This window comes from Scyliorhinus torazame, chromosome 13, assembly GCF_047496885.1.
Source record: "Scyliorhinus torazame isolate Kashiwa2021f chromosome 13, sScyTor2.1, whole genome shotgun sequence".
NCBI classification, from domain to species: Eukaryota; Metazoa; Chordata; class Chondrichthyes; order Carcharhiniformes; family Scyliorhinidae; genus Scyliorhinus; species Scyliorhinus torazame.
This window is the reverse complement of record NC_092719.1, coordinates 224,622,532-224,648,539: the sequence shown is the minus strand read 5'-3', so window position 1 is coordinate 224,648,539 and position 26,008 is coordinate 224,622,532. Positions and strand designations below refer to the sequence as shown.

Genomic DNA, 26,008 nt, shown 5'->3' with positions numbered 1-26,008 from the left:
GTTTGTGGAAGGAGGAGCAATCAAGCGGGGCTGCTTTGTCCTGGATGGTGTCGAGCCTCTTGAGTGTTGTTGGAGCTGCGCTCATCCAGGCAAGTGCAGAGTATTCCATTTGAGCGGCCACAGGGTCTTTTGGGATAAATTTGAAGAGTGAAATCACAGCAAAGCAGTGACCTGATTGGCTGGTAAGGAAAGTGCTCCAATTAGCAGTAGCTGGGAGAAATTTAACTCTTTGTGTGTTGGTAAGTATTGTGATTGGTAAGTAAAATCTTTATTCCTTTCACTTATTCATTATTTGATATTATATTTGTAATCAGTTAAGGTAAAGTGTAAAACTGGCAGGAGATCCCAGATCCGTGGTATGCTCCTCGTGCTCAATGTGGGAGTTCAGGGACGCGGTCGATGCCCCTGATTCCTTCATGTGCGGGAAGTGTGTCCAGCTGCAGCTCCTGTTAGACCGCATAACGGCTCTGGAGCTGCGGATCGACTCACTTTGGAGCATACGCGATGCTGAGGAGGTCGTGGATAGCACGTTCAGTGAGTTGGTCACACCGCAGATTAGGATTGGTGAGGGAGACAGGGAATGGGTGACCAAAAGGCAGAGAAAGAGCAGGAAGGCAGTGCAGGTGTCCCCTGCGGTCATCTCGCTCCAAAACAGGTATACCGTTTTGGATACTGTTGGGTGAGATGACTCACCAGGGGAAGGCAGGAGTAGCCAGGCTCATGGCACCGTGGCTGGCTCTGTTGCACAGAAGGACAGGAAAAAGACTGGCAGGGCTATAGTCATACGGGATTCCATCGTAAGGGGAGTAGACTGGCATTTCTGTGGTCGAAAACGAGACTCCCGAATGGTATGTTGCCTCCCGGGTGCACGGGTCAGGGATGTCTCAGATCGGCTGCAGGAAAAACTGAAGGTGGAGGGTGAACAGCCAGTTGTCGTGGTGCATATAGGCACCAACGATATAGGTAAAAAACGGGATGAGGTCCTACAAGCAGAATTTAGGGAGTTAGGAGATAAGTTAAAAAGTAGGACATCAAAGGTAGTAATCTCAGGATTGCTACCAGTGCCACGAGACAGTCAGAGTAGAAATTCAAGAATAGTCAGAATGAATACGTGGCTTGAGCGATGGTGCAGGAGGGAGGGGTTCAGATTTGTGGGACATTGGAACCAGTTCTGGGGGCGGTGGGACCATTACAAATCGGATGGTCTACACCTGGGCAGGACTGGAACCAATGTCCTAGGGGGTGCTTTTGCTAACAATGTTGGGGAGGTTTTAAACTAATGTGGCAGGGGGATGGGAACCAGATTAGGAAGTTAGAGGTCAGTGAAGAGGCAGCAACTAAAGCCAGTGAGGTTCTAGATAATAAACTCAATGTGACTAAGGGGAAGAGTAGACAGGGAAGAGATGATGAACGCAAAGGGACAGGTGGTCTGAGTGCATTTGTTTTAATGCGAGAAGTGTAGCAGGTAAGGCAGACGAACTTAGGGCTTGGATTAGTACCTGGGAATATGAAGTTATTGGTATTACTGAGACTTGGTTGAGGGAAGGGCAAGGTTGGCACCTAAATATCCCAGGGTATAGATGCTTCAGGAGGGATAGAGAGGGAGGTAAAAGGGGTGGAGGAGTTGCATTACTGGTCAGAGATGATATCACAGCTGTGATTAAGGAGGGCACGATGGAGGATTCGAGCACTGAGGCAATATGGGTAGAGCTAAGAAATAGGAAGGGTGCAGTAACATTGTTGGGACTTTACTACAGGCCTCCCAAAAGCGAGTGTGAAGTAGAGGTACAAATATGTAGACAGATTATATAAAAATGTAGGAGCAATAGGGTGGTCGTGATGGGAGATTTTACCTTCCCCAACATTGAATAGGACTCATGTAGTGTTGGAGGCGTAAATGGAGCAGAATTTGTAAGGAGCATCCAGGAGAGTTTTTTTAGAGCAGTATGTAAATAGTTCAACTCGGGAAGGGGCCATACTGGACCTGGTATTGGGGAATGATCCTGGCCAGGTGGTTGAAGTTTCAGTCGGTGATTACTTTGGGAATAGCGATCACAATTCCGTAAGTTTTAGAATACTCATGGACAAAGACGAGAGTGGTCCTAAAGGAAGAGTGCTAAATTGGGGAAAGGCCAAGTGTAACAAAATTTGGCAGGAGCTAGGGAATGTGGATTGGGAGCAGCTGTTTAAGGGTAAATCCACATTTGAAATATGGGAGTCTTTTAAGGAAAGGTTGATTTGAGTGCAGGACAGACATGTCCCTGTGAAAATGAGGGATAGAAATGGCAAGATTAGGGAACCATGGATGACGGGTGGACTTGCGAGAATAGCTAAGATGAAAAAGGAAGCATACGTAAGATCTAGGCGACTTAAAACTTATGAAGCTTTGGAGGAATATCAGGAAAGTAGGACAAATCTCAAACACGCAATAAAGAGGGCTAAAAGGGGTCATGAATTATCTTTGGCAAACAGGGTTCAGGAAAATCCCAAAGCTTTTTATTCGTATATAAGGAGCAAGAGAGTAACTAGAGAAAGGATTGGCCCATTCAAAGACAAAAGAGGAAAGTTATGCGTGGAGTCAGAGGAAATGGGTGAGATTCTTAATGAGTACTTTGCATCGGTATTCACCAAGGAGAGGGACATGACGGATGTTGAGGCTAAGGATGGATGTTTAAATACTCTCGGTCAACTCGGCATAAGGAAGGGGAAAGTTTGGGGTATTCTAAAAGGCATTAAGGTGGACAGGTCCCCAGGTCCGGATGGGATCTATCCCAGGTTACTGAGGGAAGCGAGGGACGAAATAGCTGCGGCCTTAACAGATATCTTTGCAGCATCCTTGAGCATGGGTGAGGTCCTGGAGGACTGGAGAATTGCTAATGTTGTCCCTTTGTTTAAGAAGGGTAGCAGGGATAATCCAGGGAATTATAGACCTGTGAGCTTGACGTCAGTAGTAAGCAAACTGTTGGAGAAGATACTGAGGGATAGGATCTATTCACATTGGAAGAAAATAGACTTATCAGTGATAGGCAGCATGGTTTTGTGCAGGGAAGGTCATGTCTTACAAACCGAATAGAATTCTTTGAGGAAGTGACAAAGTTAATTGATGAGGGAAGGGCTGTAGATGTCACATACATGGACTTCAGTAAGACGTTTGATAAAGTTTCCCATGGCAGGTTAATGGAAAAAGTGAAGTCGCATGGGGTTCACGGTATACTAGCTAGATGGATAAAGAACTGGCTGGGCAACAGGAGACAGAGAGTAGTGGTGGAAGGGAGTGTCTCAAAATGGAGAAGGGTGACTAGTGGTGTTCCACAGGGATCCGTGCTTGGACCACTGTTGTTTGTGATATACATAAATGATCTGGACGAAGGTATAGGTGGTCTCATTAGCAAGTTTGCAGATGATACTAAGATTGGTGGAGTTGCAGATAGCGACGAGGACTGTCAGAGAATACAGCAAAATATAGATAGATTGGAGAGTTGGGCAGAGAAATGGCAGATGGAGTTCAATCCAGGCAAATGCGAGGTGATGCATTTTGGAAGATCTAATTCAAGAGCGGATTATAAGGTCTATGGAAGAGTCCTGGGGAAAATTGATGTACAGAGAGATCTGGGAGTTCAGGTCCATTGTACCCTGAAGGTGGCAATGCAGGTCGATAGAGTGGTCAAGGAGGCATACAGCATGCTTGCCTTCATCGGACGGGGTATTGAGTACAAGAGTTGGCAGCTCATGTTACAGTTGAATAGGACTTTGGTTAGGCCACATTTGGAATACTGCGTGCAGTTCTGGTCGCCACATTACCAGAAGGATGTGGATGCTTTAGAGAGGGTGCAGAGGAGGTTCACCAGGATGTTGCCTGGTATGGAGGGTGCTAGCTATGAAGAAAGGTTGAGTAGATTAGGATTATTTTTGTTGGAAAGATGGAGGTTGAGGGGGGATCTGATTGAGGTCTACAAAATTATGAGAGGTACGGACAGGGTGGATAGCAACAAGCTTTTTCCAAGAGTGGGGGTGTCAATTACAAGGGGTCATGATTTCAAGGTGAGAGGGGGAAAGTTTAAGGGAGATATGCGTGGAAAGTTTTTTACGCAGAGGGTGGTGGGTGCCTGGAACGCTTTGCCAGCGGAGGTGGTAGAGGCGGGCACGATAGCATCATTTAAGATGCATCTAGACAGATATATGAACGGGCGGGGAACAGAGGGAAGTAGATCCTTGGAAAATAGAAGACCGGTTTAGATAAAGGATCTGGATCGGCGCAGGCTGGGAGGGCCGAAGGGCCTGTTCCTGTGCTGTAATTTTCTTTGTTCTTTGTTATTACACTCCTGACTTGTGCCTTGGAGATGGTCCCAGCAGAAGGGAATTAACCAATAATTTGTGTATAGTTTCTGAGATCTTTGATTCTTGACTACTCCAATGACGTACAGGCAACAGATTTATAAGTTAAACAAAGCAACTGTTTATTTGTAACAACAATAGAGAGAAGACATGCAATGATTATCAAAGAATATCGGTCAGCTAATCTATTACCCCCCTCTTTTACCGTCTCACCCTCTACCAAAGCGCACACAACACAATCACACACATGGAGAAGGGAAAGATCAAATGATAGGGATTAAAATGGAAGAAAGATAACTGAGTGGCCTTGTTGGTGATATTGAAATCCTTGTAGCCGGCTATCTTTCCAGGACACGGAGTGTTGAAACCACCAAATAGATGGCTAACGAGGTTCTTCTGGCTGGAACATTCAGGCTGGGCTCCCAGGCTGTGGGATCCCCTCTGGGGAGTCACTTTAACTTGTGTTAGCTTGGGCCTTCACAGGGAAGCTCCACTTCCAACAGATTAACTATCAACCTCACTGAGATACGACTAGAGCTCTCCACATGAGAGTTTAAAAAGGATTTTCAACCCATTTCAACCCACCCTGCCTGCAGCTGGTGCTGGCCTGGGCTTTCCTGTAGGTCTCACAGGCTGTGCAGAGAGAAAGAACTTTATCCTGGACCTTCAGAAATAACCCATTGGGTGAGAGAGAAATCAGAGCTCAGCATCCCTGCCCCCCCCCCCCCCGCCCCTCCCCCCAGCTTCTGTCTTCACGGTCGAAATAGTCACAGGCTGGATAGAGAGAAAAATGTTTATTTCAGGTCTTTAGTCAGAGGCTATTAGGTAAGAGAGCGAAATCGGAGCTGTGGCCTTCTGGCTTCCTGATCAAACTGAAGACAAAGGTCCTGAGAAGAGGGGCGTCATTCTCCGACCCCCCGCCGGGTCGGAGAATGGCCGTTGGCCGCCGTGAATCCCGCCCCCGCCCCCGCCGAAGTCTCCGAAGGGAGAAAAGTCGGCGGGGCGTTAATGGCGCCGCTGCCGCGGAGAATGTCACGGGCCTGCGCAAGGCAGCCGATTTTCGGCCTGCCGATATTCTCCCTACCGGATGGGCCGAAGTCCCGTCGACGTGATGACCGTTCACGTCGACGTCAATCAAACCTCCTTTTCATCGGCGTGACCCGGTGCTCCAGGCTCACGCCGACCAGCGAGGAGGTGAGTGACGGCCTGGGGGGTTGGCTCTGGGCAGGAAATGCGTGGCCGCAGACTGATTGCCTGAGGAGAGGTGTGTCTCGGCTTGTGTGTGTGTGCGGCGGGGGGGGGGGGGGGTGGTTAGAGTAGGCTGGGCTCCGGGGGAGTGCCGGGAGGGGGTCCGTGCCGGGGTGGAGGTTGGGGGTTGTGGAGGGGGTCCGTGCCGGGGTGGAGGTTGGGGAGGGGGTCCGTGCCGGGGTGGAGGTTGGGGAGGGGGTCCGTGCCGGGGTGGAGGTTGGGGGTTGGGGAGGGGGTCCGTGCCGGGGTGGAGGTTGGGGGTTGGGGAGGGGGTCCGTGCCGGGGTGGAGGTTGGGGAGGGGGTCCGTGCCGGGGTGGAGGTTGGGGGTTGGGGAGGGGGTCCGTGCCGGGGTGGAGGTTGGGGAGGGTCCGTGCCGGGGTGGAGGTTGGGGAGGGTCCGTGCCGGGGTGGAGGTTGGGGAGGGTCCGTGCTGGGGTGGAGGTTGGGGAGGGTCCGTGCTGGGGTGGAGGTTGGGGAGGGTCCGTGCCGGGGTGGAGGTTGGGGAGGGTCCGTGCTGGGGTGGAGGTTGGGGGTTGTGGAGGGGGTCCGTGCCGGGGTGGAGGTTGGGGAGGGGGTCCGTGCCGGGGTGGAGGTTGGGGAGGGGGTCCGTGCCGGGGTGGAGGTTGGGGGTTGGGGAGGGGGTCCGTGCCGGGGTGGAGGTTGGGGGTTGGGGAGGGGGTCCGTGCCGGGGTGGAGGTTGGGGAGGGGGTCCGTGCCGGGGTGGAGGTTGGGGGTTGGGGAGGGGGTCCGTGCCGGGGTGGAGGTTGGGGAGGGTCCGTGCCGGGGTGGAGGTTGGGGAGGGTCCGTGCCGGGGTGGAGGTTGGGGAGGGTCCGTGCTGGGGTGGAGGTTGGGGAGGGTCCGTGCTGGGGTGGAGGTTGGGGAGGGTCCGTGCCGGGGTGGAGGTTGGGGAGGGTCCGTGCTGGGGTGGAGGTTGGGGGTTGGGGAGGGGTTCCGTGCCGGGGTGGAGGTTGGGGGGGGGGGTCCGTGCTGGGGTGGAGGTTGGGGCGGGGGGGGGGTCCGTGCCGGGGTGGGTGATGGGAGGGCAAATGAGTTGGTCCACCTGGCCAGGTGCCAGCCTCCAACAGTTGGACCCATGCGGTCCATGCCACCTGGCTGGGGGGAGGAGGGGATATGGGCAATGATGACATGTCGTCGTTCCCCTCCCCCCCACCAGGTTGTCATGTTTTCAGATCATCCAGCGATGTTGGCCGCCGTGGTGGCAGCCGCTCATGTCTATGTTGCCCTGGATGAGGAGGAGGAGGAGGAGGAGGAGGAGGAGGAGCGTGCCAGAGAGGCGGCGCAGGCTGCCGCAGAGGGGCAGGCGGCAGCCGCCCAGGCTGGAGGGACACCTGACCGACAGGACGAGGAGGGGGAGGAGGACGTCGAGGCCCCACGGCAACGGAGGCACCCGAGGGCGCCCCGTGTGTACCGGCCCCGGCAGTCATACCAGGACCTCACGGACCGGGAATGCAGGAGGAGACTCCGGATGAGCCGGGAAACCGTGGCACACATCTGCCACCTGCTGGCACACCTGTCACCGCGTGGCACTGGCGGGGGACACCCTCTCCCCGTGTCCGTCAAGGTTACGGTGGCCCTGAACTTTTATGCAACGGGGTCATTCCAGGCACCGAGTGGGGACCTGTCTGGCATATCGCAGACATCGGTGCATCGGTGCATCCGGGCAGTGACAGATGCCCTTTATGCCATGGCGCACCGCTACATCCGCTTCCCCGTGGACCGGGCCAGCCAAGATGCCCGGGCCGTGGGCTTCTCTGCCATTGCCGGGTTCCCCATGGTCCAGGGCGCGATCGATGGGATGCACGTCGCCGTGCGGCCACCTGCAGATAACAGGGCCGTGTTCACTAATAGGAAGGGGACCTATTCGATGAACGTACAGGTGGTCTGCGACCACCGCATGATGATCCTGCACGTCTGCGCCCGTTACCCAGGCAGTGTACACGACTCATTCGTGTTGTCGCGGTCATCCATCCCCGGCATGTACGAGGGACGCCATCCCCGGCTGAGGGGCTGGTTGCTGGGCGACAGGGGCTACCCATTGCGATCGTGGCTGATGACGCCTATACGGAGGCCACGCAATGAGGCGGAGAACCGCTACAATGATGCCCATGTAGCGACAAGGGGAGTGATCGAGAGGTGCTTTGGCGTACTGAAGATGCGTTTCAGGTGCCTGGACCTCTCTGGGGGCGCCCTCCAGTATCGGTCAGATAGGGTCGGCCGCATCATTGTGGTGTGCTGCGTCCTGCACAACATAGCCCAGCAGAGGGGCGATGTGCCGCAGGCAGAGGAGGGCGGAGTGGAGGAGCAGCAGGAAGAGGCCCAGTCCTCCCCAGATGAGGGGGATGGGGGCAATGGTCAGGGCAGACGGGGTAGACACAGACGGGTGGCTGTCCACCGTTACCGGCTGGCCCAGCGGGCACGGGACAGACTGATAGACGCCCGCTTCACTGACTAGATGGGCGTGGGAATCGGGTAGTATGGCCACAGACCGCACACCATGACAACAGCCGACCACCCACACCCCCCACCCATCCATCCACCCAGCACCATCACCCCCCTCCCCAACCCCACACACCCCACCCGCATGCACACCACCCCCCCACTCCCAATTGCCGATCCACCGGCGGCACAACGGGCCGGGCTCACCCAGTTGCGGGTGGACGCGTGTCTATCGCAGGCCATGGAGAATGATGACAGCCCGCCTCCGATGAGCTCCTGGCTCTACATCGTTGGACTATGTCTGACCCATGGCCACAGTACCACCATCCACCCGGACCATCCCTGCATGCGGCTGTGACACTGCAGCGCACGGTCCCGTCCTCTGCCCGGGGGATGTTGATGGCGGCCCAGGGGGAAGGGGGCAGACTCACCTGGGGCTGAGGTAAGACCACCCCTCACACACACACTTGCGCTCAACGTACATGACACCCCCGCACACTTTGGACAGAGCACAAAGGCAGCTTCGGTAGGTGTAACATTGACTTTAATAACCAAAGGAGTTCATGCACGTGCCCTAGCGCCTAAAACTCATCTGTGCCCTGCACCCGTGCCAACTTACTCAGTGTCTAATTGTTTGGCCTTACGGGCCCTTTGACTACGTCTACGTGGTTCCCCAGACGGTACAGCAGAACTGGAGGTGGACTCCTGTGATTCCTGCCCTCTGACACTGGATCCCTTTGGCGGCCGTTTCCTGGGGCGTCCTGGCCTAGATGTGCCAGGCTGCGGCCCGGGCGACTGGGATGGCGAGCTGCCAGCCTGTCCTGCCCGTTGCCCACCCGATGCACCTGGGACGGAAGGGGGGGAGTCCGAGGTGTCGCGGTGTACCGGGACCTCCCCTACAGAGGGAGCCGGGACGGACCACACCACCTCCTCCTCCCTCGGGGTGCCCGATGGCCCCCAGGCCTCTACATGGGTGGGGGATGCGAACGGACTGGCCATCCGACGCGCCCCCGACATCTGGCGCTGCCAGTCCTGGAGGCCCGTGCTGGTATCGACAGGGGTCTGCAGGTTTGCAGCCATGGAGCCCAGGGGGTTGTCGAACCCTGTCTGCGACAGTGCGACGCCAGCTCGCACATGGCCACTGGCGCCGATGCCCTCAGCGATGGCCTGCTGAGACTGGGCCATGGCCTGCAGAGACTGGGCTATGGCGTTGAGCGCCTCTGCCATCTGGCGCTGGCACTGGCTCATTGCCTCCTGTGAGAGGGCAGCCATTTCCTGGGCCACAGACGCCGCCTGCACGGAAGGCCCCAGGCCTCGCAAACCGTTCCCCATGTCTGACACCGTCGCACCCATTGCCTCCACCGCGGACGCCACCCGTGCGGTGTCAGCCTGGGTGGCACGCATGACCGGGACCACTCCCAGCTCCTGGACGCGGGTGGACTCCTCCACCTGCGACCGCAGCCGCCGCAAGCCACCCGTCACCCTATTCGCTCGTCTCCGTGTCGGTGGTTGCATCGGATCTATGTGTGGGTGTGGTAACTGCAGGAACCCGGGATCCATCTGGGCGGCAGATGTTCGCTTGGCCTGGGCTGCCCTCCGACCGCCCGGTCCCTCTGCTGCTCCTACCTCCACCTGCTGTACCGGGACGGCTGTGTTGTGCGCACCAGTGAGTGTACCAGACGCCTCATCACTAAAGTGCCCAACCGTGGTGAGTGTTTCTGCGATGGTGGAGGGTGTTGGTGACAGCAGTGGCGTTGTGTCGTGCTCTTCGTCCCACTCTGAGTCCATGGCACTTTGGGGTGGGGGTTCGTCTCCACCCATCCACTCTGAGTCACTGTCCGGTATTTCGTCTTCCCGGGTAGGGGTGTCCTGGGTAGTGCTGTCCCGGGTAGTGCTGTCCCGGGTAGGGGTGTCCTGGGTAGTGGTGTCCCGGGTAGGGGTGTCCTGGATAGTGGTGTCCTGGGTAGTGGTGTCCTGGCTCGGATGTGACGGGGGCCTGTGGCTGCCCCCCTCATCGCTGGGTGGTCGCTCCCGCACGTGACGGGGGTGTCGTCTCCCTGTTGCTCCGGGTCTCTCCGTCTCCCGTGGTCTCGGAGGGGCATCCTGCGGGCGGTCTGCATCTGCGGGGATGGGTGCCTGGACGTTTGGTCCTGCGATACACAATGAAGCATGCATGGTTAGACATCAGGCAGTGATCAGGTGATACGGGAGAGGGGGATGTAGGGGAGGGGGGATATGGGGACGGGCTGTTGGTGGCTCACTTGCTCGTGGGGCCCCGACCTCTGCATCAGCAACCTCCCGGTCGTCAGGTCCGCCAGCCAGTTCCAGGGCCCTTTCCTCGTGTACGGTCAGTGGCCTCTCATCAGCGGGCCCTCCTCCAGTCCTCACATGCTCCCTATTGTTGTGTGCGCGCTTCTCCTGGGGGGGGGGGGGTGGCAGGGGTAAAAGGCAACAGTGTTAGGCAGGTATATGAATGCACGCCATCGGTTGCGCGTGCATTGCAGAGGTTAAGGTTAGGGCTGTATTCACTTGGGGATATGGGGGATATGGGGGAGGGGGGATATGGGGGAGGGGGGATATGGAGGATATGGGGGAGGGGGGGATATGGGGGAGGGGGGATATGGGGGATATGGGGGAGGGGGGGATATGGGGGAGGGGGGGGATATGGGGGAGGGGGTTATGGGGGATATGGGGGATATGGGGGAGGGGGGGATATGGGGGAGGGGGGGATATGGGGGAGGGGGGGATTTGGGGGAGAGGGGATATGGGGGATATGGGGGAGGGGGGGATTTGGGGGAGGGGGGAATATGGGGGAGGGGGGAATATGGGGGATATGGGGGATATGGAGGATATGGGGGAGGGGGGGATATGGGGGAGGGGGGATATGGGGGAGGGGGGAATATGGGGGAGGGGGGAATATGGGGGATATGGGGGATATGGGGGATATGGGGGAGGGGGGAATATGGGGGAGGGGGGAATATGGGGGATATGGGGGATATGGGGGATATGGGGGATATGGGGGAGGGGGGGATATGGGGGAGGGGGGAATATGGGGGATATGGGGGATATGGGGGATATGGGGGATATGGGGGAGGGGGGGATATGGGGGAGGGGGGATATGGGGGATATGGGGGAGGGGGGATATGGGGGAGGGGGGATATGGGGGAGGGGGGGATATGGGGGAGGGGGGATATGGGGGATATGGGGGAGGGGGGGATATGGGGGAGGGGGGGATATGGGGGAGGGGGGGATTTGGGGGAGAGGGGATATGGGGGATATGGGGGACGCTCACCCTGCCTGCTCTGACGAGGTCGTTCACCTTCTTGTGGCACTGGGTGCCTGTCCGTGGTGTCAGGGCCACAGCGGTGACGGCCTCTGCCACCTCCCTCCACAGACGCCGGCTGTGGCGTGGGGCAACTCTGCGGCCGTGCCCGGGATACAGGGCGTCCCTCCTCTGCTCCACCGCATCCAGGAGCGCCTCCACATCGCGTGACTCGAACCTCGGGGCTGAGCGACGGCCAGCCATCAAGTCGGGTGTTGCGGTCGGCTGTTCCGGTCGGGTGGGGGGGAGCTGCGCGGCCTTATGAGCCGTCACGCCGTGCAGCGCGTATGACGCTGCACGGCGTGAACCACTGCGCAAGCGCGGATCCCGTTACGTCGCTGCTAGCCCATTTCGGGCCGCAGACTATCGGCCCATTTTTATGACGTGACGCAAGTGGGATTTGCGCCGTTTTTTGCGCCGATCGGCGGACTTTCCGCCGATAACGGAGAATTTCGCCCGAGGTCTGCCTTTGCAAAACATTCTGAAACGGCCAGCACCAATCAGCATCGAGTGTAGGTTGAGACCCGGGAATTTAAAGTAGCCCATTGGCAGACAGCCAAGTCCATTCAGAGCTGTCATCACTGATGTCAGCACACCCGGCTGGATCCCGTTTTGGTTAAATTAAAGGTGAAGTTCATCTTAAAGGTGCAGATCCTATTAATTCTCCAGGTGCAAAAATTATAAAAGCCACAAAATAATGGAAAATAAAGGGAATACACAGGGAAAACAAGGTTTACACAGGAGGATCCCAACAAGATAGATCACAAGATTGCCAACAACAACAAATTATGCAGCATGGAACAATTAACATCCAAGTTATTCTTCATGCTATTTGTGTTTTATTTTACCCTAAAGCGAAGTTCCCTGCCACCGAAGTGGGTCTTTTAAACAGCCCACTTCCGCACTCAGCAGCCTGTAGCTACCTCCACACTACTCCCCAGGTCGGATGAAAATTGAGGCTCTTATATCCTCTTGACAACATACTTTTCGACTTGTCTTTGTGTCATCAATAATTTTAGCAACTATGTATTTGATCCCATCCAAATCATTGATATAAATTGATATAAAAAGGAGCTTTTTTGAATGCTGTTGTTTGAATATCAGTCTTCTTAACTAATTATTTGTCTGCTGGGTTATGTCATGGGAGTGTCCCTCATCATAGAATTTACAGTGCAGAAGGAGGCCATTCGACCCATTGAGTCTGCACCGGCCCTTGGAAAGAGCACCCTACCCAAGCCCACACCATCACTCTATCCCCGTAACCCAATAACCGCACCCAATCCTTTTGGACACTAAGGGCAATTTAGCATGGCCAATCCACCTAACCTGCACATCTTTGGACTGGGGAGGAAACAGGAGCACCCGGAGGAAACCCACGCAGACACAGAGAGAACGTGCAGACTCCGCACAGACAGTGACCCAAGCCGGGAATCGAACCTGGGACCCTGGAGCTGTGAAGCAACTGTGCTAACCACTATGCTACCGACCTGCCCTATGAACGTTTTTTGTCTTATCACATGGCTTCAGTGCTGTCATTGGGTGGGTGGAGCTGGGCTGTGGCTCTGTGAGCTGTTTTTACTTTCACTTTCAGTTTTGACTGCTGTGGACTCAGACAGGAAACAGAAGTGTTTTGGCCTGTCTCTCTCTAGTTTTATTTTAAATATCTGTTCCAGTAAAAATCACCTTGGTGGTGTCTTTTAAGATATAGTTTTCTTTCCGGAAGGGCTTAAATCTGCTGGTGAGACAGGGTCAGAATCTCAGGAAAAGCAAGTCTTATTCAAGTGAGAATGCAGAGTGCTGGGACACGCCCTTGAAAAGGGTTTTTTGGTTTATGGGATTTTGCTTTTGAATTGGAACAGTTAAGGGGGAATTCATTAAGTGTTATACATAGATTACAGTAGCTGTGTGGGATCTCCATGTTTGTAATTGATAACAATTCTTGCTGTGTGTTCATATAAATGTTAACTAAGTTAGAATAAAGCTTGTTTTGATTAAAGTGTCTGGGAAGACTGTTGAATCACACTTGAAGGGAAGGCTCTTGTTCGTCCCAGCCAAATTCAACACACAAAGTTATAGGTCAGGTGAACTCCATAATACACTTTGGAGTTTTTAAACACTGGCCCATTACAGATTACCTATGCGAGTTCGGTATTGTCCCTTATTAGCACAAATATACCTGTGCTAGTACCAGCAAGCTAAGCCTGGTAGAAAATACATTCTTACTTGCAAGATATGCTTGGGATGCAGTCTGCTGTTACCTATCTTTTCAATTCCATTCCCAAGGAACAGCCCCTAGCCGCACACTGGACTTTTCTCGATGTGGAATATCAATGCGGAATTGGCTGTAAAGCCACAACTCTCAGAACTCAATGTGATTGGCCTGTTTAAACTGGAACCATTGACTGTAAACTTGTCAAGATTCTTTAATTTTAGTGCCCGATCACTTAATAGAAAATATGGAAAATGGACCGGCTGATATATAGCCCTCTCATCCTCTGGTTTTTGAAGGCTGAGCTTTGAGGTTTTGTGGGAGTTTTACACCCTTGAATACAAAGTGACTCCGTTCCTCAGTAAGCAGTGATCAGGAACCTTGATGCTCATGGATGGCATGGTCCTTTGTTCTGGCCCAGGGTTTAGAGAACCCCAAAGTGTATCATGGAGTTCACCTGACCCACAACTTTTACTAGATTGTGGTACGGGGAGCACAGGGCCCACTCTACAGGTGTGGCACAGCAGAAATGGAAAAGTATTTTTAAAAACAAAACAATGTTTATTCTATGAACTCAAGTTAACCTTTTTAAAACAAACAGTGGACATCGTAGCAACCATCAATTCGAATACAACCCCCAAGGAATACAACACTAGGTAATCCTTGAGCTTTCCTTTTAACATCCATAAGACTTAAAACAAAACCTTTAACAGAAGCACCTCAGGTTTAACTTACTGAGAACAGTTACTACGTTGAAATCAGCAAATGGACATTCATAAGCTTGCAGAGATTCACACACATCCTGCTGTGATTGCAGCTTCTCCAAAACTAAAATAAAACTAAACCCACCCTACAGCAAAAAGCCTAAAGCGAAAGTAAAAAGCTGACAGACAGCCCAGCTCCACCCACTCTGACATCACTGCAGTAACAAACACCCATTTCTTAAAGGTACTCTCACTACAGATATTTATATACACACCCATTTATAAACACCCATTTCTTAAAGGTACTCTCACATGACACCTCCCCTGTAACAAAAAAATAAATAAACCATCAACTTCAAGATGGTTTCATTTTTCACCTTTTCACTATCCTTTAAGAAATGCACACAGTAAATATACATTTTTGTTTCAAAAAACCAACACAGGCACACAGGAATAATAATATAGTCCATTTTCCTTTTGTTCTTCGTCCTCCAACTGGAATCCCTCTTGATTGACAGTCTCTTTGAACAAGAAGGTCTCTGCACGATCCATCCATTCCCCTACGCCTCGGCATTTCTCTTTAAAGTCAGATACTTTAGTTCTATCTGATCACAGAGTCCCTTGTAATTCTCCAACACAGGAGCATTGGTTATCACAGCTGTCAGGCAGTCAAATGCCTGTTGAAACTCAGCTGTCCACTGAAATTTTTGATGTTTCTTCAGCAAGTCCATCAGTGGAGCAATCACCCTACAAAACTTTTTCACAATGTTCGATCAAATCCACTCATGCCAAGAAATCGCATTATTTCCCTTCGTCTTGAGGGAATTGGAAACTCCCCAATAACTTCTGTTTTCATATCCCGTGTGACCATTCGACCCTGTCCGATTGTATGGCCAAGGAAAGTGACTTGGGCTTTTTCAAATTCACTTTGGGCTAGGTTTACCACCAAACTAGCCTCCTGAAATCGATCCAATAACTCCCTCAGATGTTTTAAATGTTCTTTCCGTGTCTGGCTGAAAATTACCAGATGGTCGATGTATACTGCACAATTGGGTAATCCTGAAACAACTTTGTTAGTTAACCGTTGAAATGTGGCTGGGGCTGCCCTGTCAGAGGGTCAGTACTGAGGGAGTGCTGCACTGTCAGAGGGTCAGTGCTGAGGGAGTGCTGCACTGTCAGAGGGTCAGTACTGAGGGAGTGCTGCACTGTCAGAGGGTCAGTACTGAGGGAGTGCTGCACTGTCAGAGGGTCAGTACGGAGGGAGTGTGGCACCGTCAGAGGGTCAGTACTGAGGGAGTACTGCACTGTCAGAGGGTCAGTACGGAGGGAGTGTGGCACCGTCAGAGGGTCAGTACTGAGGGAGTGCTGCACTGTCAGAGGGTCAGTACGGAGGGAGTGTGGCACCGTCAGAGGGTCAGTACTGAGGGAGTGCCGCACTGTCAGAGGGTCAGTACTGAGGGAGTGCTGCACTGTCAGAGGGTCAGTACTGAGGGAGCACCGCACTGTCAGAGGGTCAGTACTGAGGGAGCACTGCACTGTCAGAGGGTCAGTACGGAGGGAGCGCTGCACCGTCAGAGGGTCAGTACTGAGGGAGTGCTGCACTGTCAGAGGGTCAGTACTGAGGGAGCACCGCACTGTCAGAGGGTCAGTACTGAGGGAGTGCGGCACTGTCAGAAGGTCAGTACTGAGGGAGTGCCGCACTGTCAGAGGGTCAGTGTTGAGGGAGTGCCGCACTGTCAGAGAGTCAGTACTGAGGGAGTGCTGCACTGTCAGAGGGTCAGTACTGAGGGAGTGCCGCACTGTCAGAGGGTCAGTATTGAGGGAGTGCCGCACTGTCAGAGGGTCAGTACTGAGGGAGTGCTGCACTGTCAGAGGGTCAGTACTGAGGGAGTGTGGCACTGTCAGAGGGTCAGTACTGAGGGAGTGCTGCACTGTCAGAGGGTCAGTACTGAGGGAGTGTGGCACTGTCAGAGGGTCAGTACTGAGGGAGTGTGGCACCGTCAGAGGGTCAGTACTGAGGGAGTGCTGCACTGTCAGAGGGCCAGTACTGAGGGAGCCCCGCACTGTCAGAGGGTCAGTACTGAGGGAGTGTGGCACTGTCAGAGGGTCAGTACTGAGGGAGTGTGGCACCGTCAGAGGGTCAGTACTGAGGGAGTGCTGCACTGTCAGAGGGCCAGTACTGAGGGAGCCCCGCACTGTCAGAGGGTCAGTACTGAGGGAGTGCTGCACTGTCAGAGGATCAGTACGGAGGGAGCGCTGCACTGTCAGAGGGTCAGTACTGAGGGAGTGCTGTACTGTCAGAGGGTCAGTACGGAGGGAGCACTGCACTGTCAGAGGGTCAGTACTGAGGGAGTGCTGCACTGTCAGAGGGTCAGTACTGAGGGAGTGCTGCACTGTCAGAGGGTCAGTACTGAGGGAGTGCTGCACTATCAGAGGGTCAGTACTGAGGGAGTGCTGCACTATCAGAGTGTCAGTACTGAGGGAGTGCGGCACTGTCAGAGGGTCAGTACTGAGGGAGTGCTGCACTGTCAGAGGGCCAGTACTAAGGGAGCACGCACACTGTCTGAGGGTCAGTATTGAGGGAGTGCTGCACTGTCAGAGGGTCAGTACTGAGGGAGCGCTACACTGTCAGAGGTGTCATCTTGTCAATCCTCTAGGATAGACTTAAAAGATCACATGGCCTATTGCAAAGAAGAACAGGGGAGTTATCGCTGGCGTATTTGTCAATCAACATCCCTGAAACAGATGATCCAGTGTGTGTGTGAGTGTGTGTGTGTGTGTGAGTGTGTGTGTGTGTGTTTGTGTGAGTGTGTGTGTGCATGTGTGTGTGAGTGTGTGTGAGTGAGTGTGTGTGAGTGTGTGTGTTTGTGTGTGTGTGTGTGTGTGTGTGTGTATGAAGTGATTTCTCTCATTGTAATAGTGTCTGAACTTCCATAGTGCCACAGTGCAGAAGGAGGCCATTCAGCCCATCAAATCTGCACCAACCCTCGGAAAGAGCACCCTGCATAGGTCCAATCCTCTGCTCAATCCCCATAACCCCACCTAACCTGCACATCTTTGGACACTAAGGGGCAGTTCAGGGAGGATATAGCATTCTCTGTTGTGCTGTTGGAATTTCAGCTCTTTGCTTTCTATCAGTCTCAGCAGGTTTTTGCACTCTGTTCAAGGAGGATGAAGATTGCTGTGATCGGACAGAGCCTGTTCGGCCAAGAGGTGTACAAGGAACTCAAAAAGGCGGGACACGAGATTGTCGGAATATTCACGATCCCAGATAAAGACGGCAAAGAAGATCCTCTCGGTATGTAGAATCCCTCAGGGGTCTGGTCCCCCGAGCGTGTACAGTCCCTCAGGGGTCTGGTCCCCCGAACGTGTACAGTCCCTCAGGGGTCTGGTCCCCCGAACGTGTACAGTCCCTCAGGGGTCTGGTCTCTCGAGCGTGTACAGTCCCTCAGGGTCTGGTCTCTCGAGCGTGTACAGTCCCTCAGGGTCTGGTCTCTCGAGCAAACAAAAAGAACAAAGAAATGTACAGCACAGGAACAGGCCCTTCGGCCCTCCAAGCCCGTGCCGACCATACTGCCCGACTAAACTACAATCTTCTACACTTCCTGGGTCCGTATCCTTCTATTCCCATCCTATTCATATATTTGTCAAGATGCCCCTTAAATGTCCCTATCGTCCCTGCTTCCACTACCTCCTCCGGTAGTGAGTTCCAGGCACCCACTACCCTCTGCGTAAAAAACTTGCCTCGTACATCTACTCTAAACTTTGCCCCTCTCACCTTAAACCTATGCCCCCTAGTAATTGACCCCTCTACCCTGGGGAAAAGCCTCTGACTATCCACTCTGTCTATGCCCCTCATAATTTTGTATACCTCTATCAGGTCGCCCCTCAACCTCCTTCATTCCAGTGAGAACAAACCGAGTTTATTCAATCGCTCCTCATAGCTTATGCCCTCCATACCAGGCAACATTCTGGTAAATCTCTTCTGCACCCTCTCTAAAGCCTCCACATCCTTCTGGTAGTGTGGCGACCAGAATTGAACACTATACTCCAAGTGTGGCCTAACTAAGGTTCTATACAGCTGCAACATGACTTGCCAATTCTTATACTCAATGCCCCGGCCAATGAAGGCAAGCATGCCGTATGCCTTCTTGACTACCTTCTCCACCTGTGTTGCCCCTTTCAATGACCTGTGGACCTGTACTCCTAGATCTCTTTGACTTTCAATACTCTTGAGGGTTCTACCATTCACTGTATATTCCCTACCTGCATTAGCCCTTCAAAAATGCATTACCTCACATTTGTCCAGATTAAACTCCATCTGCCATCTCTCCGCCCAAGTCTCCAGACAATCTAAATCCTGCTGTATCCTCAGACAGTCCTCATCGATATCCGCAATTCCACCAACCTTTGTGTCGTCTGCAAACTTACTAATCAGACCAGTTACATTTTCCTCCAAATCATTTATATATATTACAAAGAGCAAAGGTCCCAGCACTGATCCCTGTGGAACACCACTGGTCACAGCCCTCCAATGAGAAAAGCATCCCTCCATTGCTACCCTCTGCCTTCTATGGCCTAGCCAGTTCTGTATCCACCTTGCCAGTTCACCCCTGATCCCGTGTGACTTCACCTTTTGTACTAGTCTACCATGAGGGACCTTGTCAAAGGCCTTACTGAAGTCCATATAGACAACATCTACTGCCCTACCTGCATCAATCATCTTAGTGACCTCCTCGAAAAACTCTATCAAGTTAGTGAGACACGACCTTCCCTTCACAAAACCGTGCTGCCTCTCACTAATACGTCCATTTGCTTCCAAATGGGAGTAGATCCTGTCTCGAAGAATTCTCTCCAGTAATTTCCCTACCACCGAAGTAAGGCTCACCGGCCTGTAGTTCCCGGGATTATCCTTGCTACCCTTCTTAAACAGAGGAACAACATTGGCTATTCTCCAGTCCTCCGGGACATCCCCTGAAGACAGCGAGGATCCAAAGATTTCTGTCAAGGCCTCAGCAATTTCCTCTCCAGCCTCCTTCAGTATTCTGGGGTAGATCCCATCCGGCCCTGGGGACTTATCTACCTTAATATTTTTTAAGACACCCAACACCTCGTCTTTTTGGATCACAATGTGACCCAGGCTATCTACACCCCCTTCTCCAGACTCAACATCTACCAATTCCTTCTCTTTGGTGAATACTGATGCAAAGTATTCATTTAGTACCTCGCCCATTTCCTCTGGCTCCACACATAGATTCCCTTGCCTAACCTTCAGTGGGCCAACCCTTTCCCTGGCTACCCTCTTGCTTTCCCTGGCTACCCACACAGGCTTCGTCTGTTCCCAGCCTTTTAGCCCTGACAAATGCCTCCTTTTTCTTTTTGACGAGGCCTACAATATCACTCGTCATCCAAGGTTCCCGAAAATTGCCGTATTTATCTTTCTTCCTCACAGGAACATGCCTGTCCTGTATTCCTTTCAACTGACACTTGAAAGCCTCCCACATGTCAGATGTTGATTTGCCCTCAAACATCCGCCCCCAATCTATGTTCTTCAGTTCCCGCCTAATATTGTTATAATTAGCCTTCCCCCAATTTAGCACATTCATCCTCGGACCACTCTTATCCTTGTCCACCAGTACTTTAAAACTTACTGAATTGTGGTCACTGTTACCGAAATGTTCCCCTACTGAAACATCTACCACCTGGCCGGGCTCATTCCCCAATACCAGGTCCAGTACCGCCCCTTCCCTAGTTGGACTGTTTACATATTGTTTTAAGAAGCCCTCCTGGATGCTCCTTACAAACTCCGCCCGTCTAAGCCCCTGGCACTAAGTGAGTCCCAGTCAATATTGGGGAAGTTGAAGTCTCCCATCACCACAACCCTGTTGTTTTTACTCTTTTCCAAAATCTGTCTACCTATCTGCTCCTCCATCTCCCGCTGGCTGTTGGGAGGCCTGTAGTATACCCCCAACATTGTGACTGCACCCTTCTTATTCCTGATTTCTACCCATATAGCCTCACTGCCCTCGGAGGTGTCCTCTCGCAGTATAGCTGTGATATTCTCCCGAACAAGTAGCGCAACTCCGCCTCCCCTTTTACATCCCCCTCTATCCCGCCTGAAACATCTAAATCCTGGAACGTTTAGCTGCCAATCCTGCCCTTCCCTAAACCAGTACTCTGTAATGGCAACAACATCATAGTTCCAAGTAGTAATCCAAGCTCTAAGTTCATCTGCCTTACCCGTAATGCTCCTTGCATTAAAACATATGCACTTCAGGCCACCAGACCCGCTGTGTTCAGCAACTTCTCCCCGTCTGCTCTGCCTCAGAGCCACACTGTCCCTATTCCCTAGTTCTCCCTCAATGCTCTCACCTTCTGACTTATTGCTCCCGTGCCCACCCCCCTGCCATACTAGTTTAAACCCTCCCGTGTGACACTAGCAAACCTCGCGGCCAGGATATTTATGCCTCTCCGGTTTAGATGCAACCCGTCCATCTTATACAGGTCACACATGCCCCGGAAGAGCTCCTAGTGGTCCAGATAACGGAAACCCTCCCTCCTACACCAGCTGTTTAGCCACGTGTTTGTCTGCTCTATCTTCCTATTTCTAGCCTCACTGGCACGTGGCACAGGGAGTAATCCCGAGATTACAACCCTCGAGGTCCTGTCTTTTAACTTTCTGCCTAGCTCCCTGAACTCCTGCTGCAGGACCTCATGCCCCTTCCTGCCTATGTCGTTAGTACCAATATGTACAACGACCTCTGCCTGTTTGCCCTCCCCCTTCAGGATTCCCTCTACCCGTTCGGAGACATCCTGGACCCTGGCACCAGGGAGGCAACATACCATCCTGGAGTCTCTTTCACGTCCACAGAAGCGCCTATCCGTGCCCCTGACTATAGAGTCCCCTATTACTATTACTCTTCTGCGCTTTGACCCTCCCTTCTGAACATCAGAGCCAGCCGTGGTGCCACTGCTCTGGCTGCTGCTGTTTTCCCCTGATAGGCTATCCCCCCCGACAGTATCCAAAGGGGTATATCTGTTCGAGAGGGGGACAACCACAGGGGCTTCCTGCACTGACTGCCTGCCCTTTCTGGTGGTCACCCATTTCTCTGCCTGCACCTTGGGTGTGACCACATTTACATAACTGCGATCTATGACGCTTTCCGCCACCTGCATGCTCCTAAGTGCATCCAATTGCTGCTCCAACCGAACCATGCGGTCTGTGAGGAGCTGCAGTTGGGTGCACTTTCTGCAGATGAAGCCATCCGGGACGCTGGAAGCCTCCCGGACCTGCCACATCTCACAGTCAGAGCACAGCACCCCTCTAACTGAGCGTGTACAGTCCCTCAGGGTCTGGTCTCTCGAGTGTGTACAGTCCCTCAGGGGTCTGGTTCCCCGAGCGTGTACAGTCCCTCAGGGGTCTGGTCCCCCGAGCGTGTACAGTCCCTCAGGGGTCTGGTCCCCCGAGCGTGTACGTCCCTCAGGGGTCTGGTCCCCCGAGCGTGTACAGTCCCTCAGGGGTCTGGTCTCTCGAGCGTGTACAGTCAATCAGGGTCTGGTTTCTCGAGCGTGTACAGTCCCTCAGGGGTCTGGTCTCTCGAGCGTGTACAGTCTCAGGGTCTGGTCTCTCGAGCGTGTACAGTCCCTCAGGGGTCTGGTCCCCCGAACGTGTACAGTCCCTCAGGGTCTGGTTCCCCGAACGTGTACAGTCCCTCAGGGGTCTGGTCCCCCGAACGTGTACAGTCCCTCAGGTGTCTGGTCTCTCGAGCGTGTACAGACCCTCAGGGGTCTGGTCCCCCGAACGTGTACAGTCCCTCAGGGGTCCGGTCCCCCGAGCGTGTACAGTCCCTCAGGGGTCTGGTCCCCCGAACGTGTACAGTCCCTCAGGGTCTGGTCTGTCGAGCGTGTACTGTCCCTCAGGGGTCTGGTCTCTATGTCTCTATGACTCTATGACTCAATGACTCTTACTGTCAGTTCTTGAGTTTAGGATTTTTATAAAGGATACATTTACATGGACGCAGGGTTTTAGGGTGAAACATAAATTTATTTATTAACTAAAAGCTCTTCTAATGCCCTAATAAAGGAATGCTAAACTCGTGGAATATACTGTACAGTATTCAAAGAAAAGACTTATTAACAAAAGCATCCAGTGAAAGTCCACAGCCCGGCCCCCATGTTTCTGCTTAAATCTTAATTGGTTCAACTCAAACCCTTCAGGATTTAGTTGCTGCACTTTAACCATCTGTGGTGGCACAGCCCCTTTAAGGGGACAGAGCCGGCGGCCCACGTGACCAACTCGGGCCAATCGCACAGGAGCACTTGAACCTCACCAATAGCGAGTTAGCACGGGACTCTGGAAGCAGGGGACCGGGCAGTGTGGACCCTGGGGTTGGAGAGCTAACATCCACCCTGTTGTGTTCAGTGCCTGTGGATATAGCAGCCTTCACCTTTCATTAATAAACCCCTTTGTTATGACTGGAGTCCACCAGACTGCTGTCTCGAGCCACTACATTGGCGACGAGGTGAAAGATTCGTTTGCAGCCCGCAGTGCTTCATGATTTGGTGGTGGTGGTGGTGGGGGGGGGGGGGGGGGGGTGGTGGGTGGGGAGGGGGGGGGCGGGGGGGAGGAACAATTAAAGGAATTAAAAGAAAGACCAAAGAGAGTTGGTGGGAACCATCAAAACAGGATTGAACATGCCTGTTATCGGTAAACCAGCCACCTTTGACCAGGGGCTGAAAAAGACCTTGGGTAGGGTGCTCTTTCCAAGAGCCGGTGCAGACTCGACGGGCCGAATGGCCTCCTTCTGCACTGTAAATTCTATGATAATTCTATGAAGTACATCGAACAGCTCCGCCATTCACTGCGGACCAGACCACAGGGCAAGACACACAGGAGATGATACTTCTGACAATTTATGGGCCCCAAAGTTGTAATTTGATAAGGAACCTCACCTCCCCGGAGGCACCCGACTCAAAGACCAGATAGTCAAGTTCGTCAAGAAACATTTTAACTCCAGGCCCTTGATCATCCTCCAGTATATGTTCAAGTTTCCTATCAGGGACCCTGAAGAGTCCATGTCAGCCTTCAAAGCCAGTCTTCGTCAGCTTGCTGAGCACTGTGCTTAATCACATGCTGCGCGTTTAGTTTGTGGACTGAAACTTCCATCCTTTTGGAAAAAGCGATCGAGGTAGCTCGGGCAACGGAATGTGCCAGAAAAGGTGCCACTGAGCTCCAAACATGGCCGAAGGGGACGTCAATCAAGTTTGGGGCGGTAAGGCTGTGAGGTGAACAGCAGGGTCAACAGGCAGAGGAGAGAACCATACATGGTCCTCGGGACTGGACCCGAGCTAAAGGACCATGACAAGAACAGGGTGTCCGCCTGAGACAGGTTGGACTGCTCTCGATGTGGGGGGACCAGCCCCAAGAGAGCTTCCATTGTCGAAAGTTTGTGTATTTCTGTTATCGTAGAGTTTTATTCAAGCACGTTGCTACGCAAGGCAGAGCACGACAACGCAAAGAAAAACAACAGCAGCAGCCGTCTAGAACGAGAGGTCATAGTTTTAGGATAAGGCGCAGTCAATTCTAAACAGAGATGAGAAGAAATGACTTCTCTCAGAGTGTCGTGAAGGTGTGGAATTGACAACCCCAGAGTGTGCTGGATGCCGGGACATTGAGTCAATTTAAGGAGGAGATTAATAATGATGGGTTGAAGGGTTATGGAGAATGGGCAGAAAAGTGGAGTTGGGATCGAGATGAGATCAGCCATGATCATATTGATGGCGGAGTTGGCTCAAGAGGCTGAATTGCCGACTCCTGCTCTTAGTTCTTATGTACAATGCCATTGAACAAAATGAAGAGGAGCTTTGCGCAGAGGGTGGTGGGTGCCTGGAACGCTTTGCCAGCGGAGGTGGTAGAGGCGGGCACGATAGCATCATTTAAGATGTATCTAGACAGATACATGAATGGGCGGGGAACAGAGGGATACAGATCCTTAGAAAATAGGCGACAGTTTTAGATAGAGGATCTGGATCGGCGCAGGCTGGGAGGGCCGAAGGGCCTGGTCCTGTGCTGTAATTTTTCTTTGTTCTTGTTCTTTGTTCTTTACCTACTCTAAACTAGATCTCAGCCACACATACCTACAATTGGACAAAGAACAAACAAAGAACAAACAAAGAACAAAGAAATGTACAGCCCAGGAACAGGCCCTTCGGCCCTCCAAGCCCGTGCCGACCATACTGCCCGACTAAACTACAATCTTCTACACTTCCTGGGTCCGTATCCTTCTATTCCCATCCTATTCATGTATTTGTCAAGATGCCCCTTAAATGTCCCTATCGTTCCTGCTTCCACCACCTCCTCCGGTAGCGAGTTCCAGGCACCCACTACCCTCTGTGTAAAAAAACTTGCCTCGTACATCTACTCTAAACCTTGCCCCTCTCACCTTAAACCTATGCCCCCTAGTAATTGACCCCTCTACCCTGGGGAAAAGCCTCTGACTATCCACTGTCTATGCCCCTCATAATTTTGTAGACCTCTATCAGGTCGCCCCTCAACCTCCTTCGTTCCAGTGAGAACAAACCGAGTTTATTCAACCGCTCCTCATAGCTAATGCCCTCCATACCAGGCAACATTCTGGTAAATCTCTTCTGCATCCTCTCTAAAGCCTCCACATCCTTCTGGTAGTGTGGCGACCAGAATTGAACACTATACTCCAAGTGTGGCCTAACTAAGATTCTATACAGCTGCAACATGACTTGCCAATTCTTATACTCAATGCCCCGGCCAATGAAGGCAAGCATGCCGTATGCCTTCTTGACTACCTTCTCCACCTGTGTAGCCCCTTTCAGTGATCTGTGGACCTGTACTCCTAGATCTCTTTGACTTTCAAAACTCTTGAGAGTCCCAGAGGTTCATCACAATGAATACACCTTTGTATTTATCACCCATTCCGTCTAGCATCTGCCTGCGCCATTATCCAGTATACCATGGAAAACCTTCTTCAAGGAATTCCCAAAGTGATGGTCTACCTTGACGATGTTTCACTCACTGGGACTACCCTGAGGAACACATGCCTAGCCGAGAGGAGGCGCTGAAAGGTTTCCGGGGGGGGGGCGGGGGGGGGGGGGGGGGGGGGAGGTGTACATTCCAGGCCTCAGAAGTGACGTATTTAGGATTCTGTGTTGATGCAACAGGTCCACATCCTCTCGAAGAGTGAGTCAAGACTATCCGTGAGGTCCCAGCACCCGAGAATGTAACTGAGCTCAAATCCTTCCTCGGCATGGTAAATTATTATGGCAGGTTCATTCCAAATGTAGGCACAACATTGGCACCATTACACCCGCTGCTAAAGAAACATCAACGGTGCCAATGGAGGGAGCCCCAAGAAGAAGCTTCAAGCTTTGTAATCCTCAAACCTTTCAGATCACTTTGACCCTGGGAAACTGATTGTCCTCACATGGGATGCCTCTCCGTATGGGATAGGGGCAGTACTATCCCACAAGATGGGGGATGGTACTGTGTGGCCCATCCCCTTTTCCTCTTGGTAGCGGAGCAGAACTATGTTCAAATTGAGAGAGAGACATATACGGTGTGAAGAAATTCCACCAATATGTGAATGGACGGTGATTTGTTATAATTACTGCCCATGAGCCACTATTGGGCCTTTTGAGAGGTTCAAACCAATACCTCCAATAACCTTGGCAAGGGTACAAATTTGGGCCTGTTTTTTGCG

The 26,008-nt window shown here is 52.7% G+C and overlaps 1 protein-coding gene across 1 annotated transcript in view; it reads left to right on the top strand.

Annotated features, from left to right (window-relative positions):
• The window catches only part of aldh1l1 (aldehyde dehydrogenase 1 family, member L1), a 133,776-nt gene that overhangs the window by 22,856 nt on the left and 84,912 nt on the right, over positions 1–26,008 (top strand). The window contains exon 2 of the mRNA XM_072473105.1: positions 17,415–17,574. Coding sequence (XP_072329206.1) covers positions 17,448–17,574 — 127 coding nt within the window. The 5' untranslated portion in view covers positions 17,415–17,447. The remainder of the gene's footprint in view (positions 1–17,414; positions 17,575–26,008) is intronic.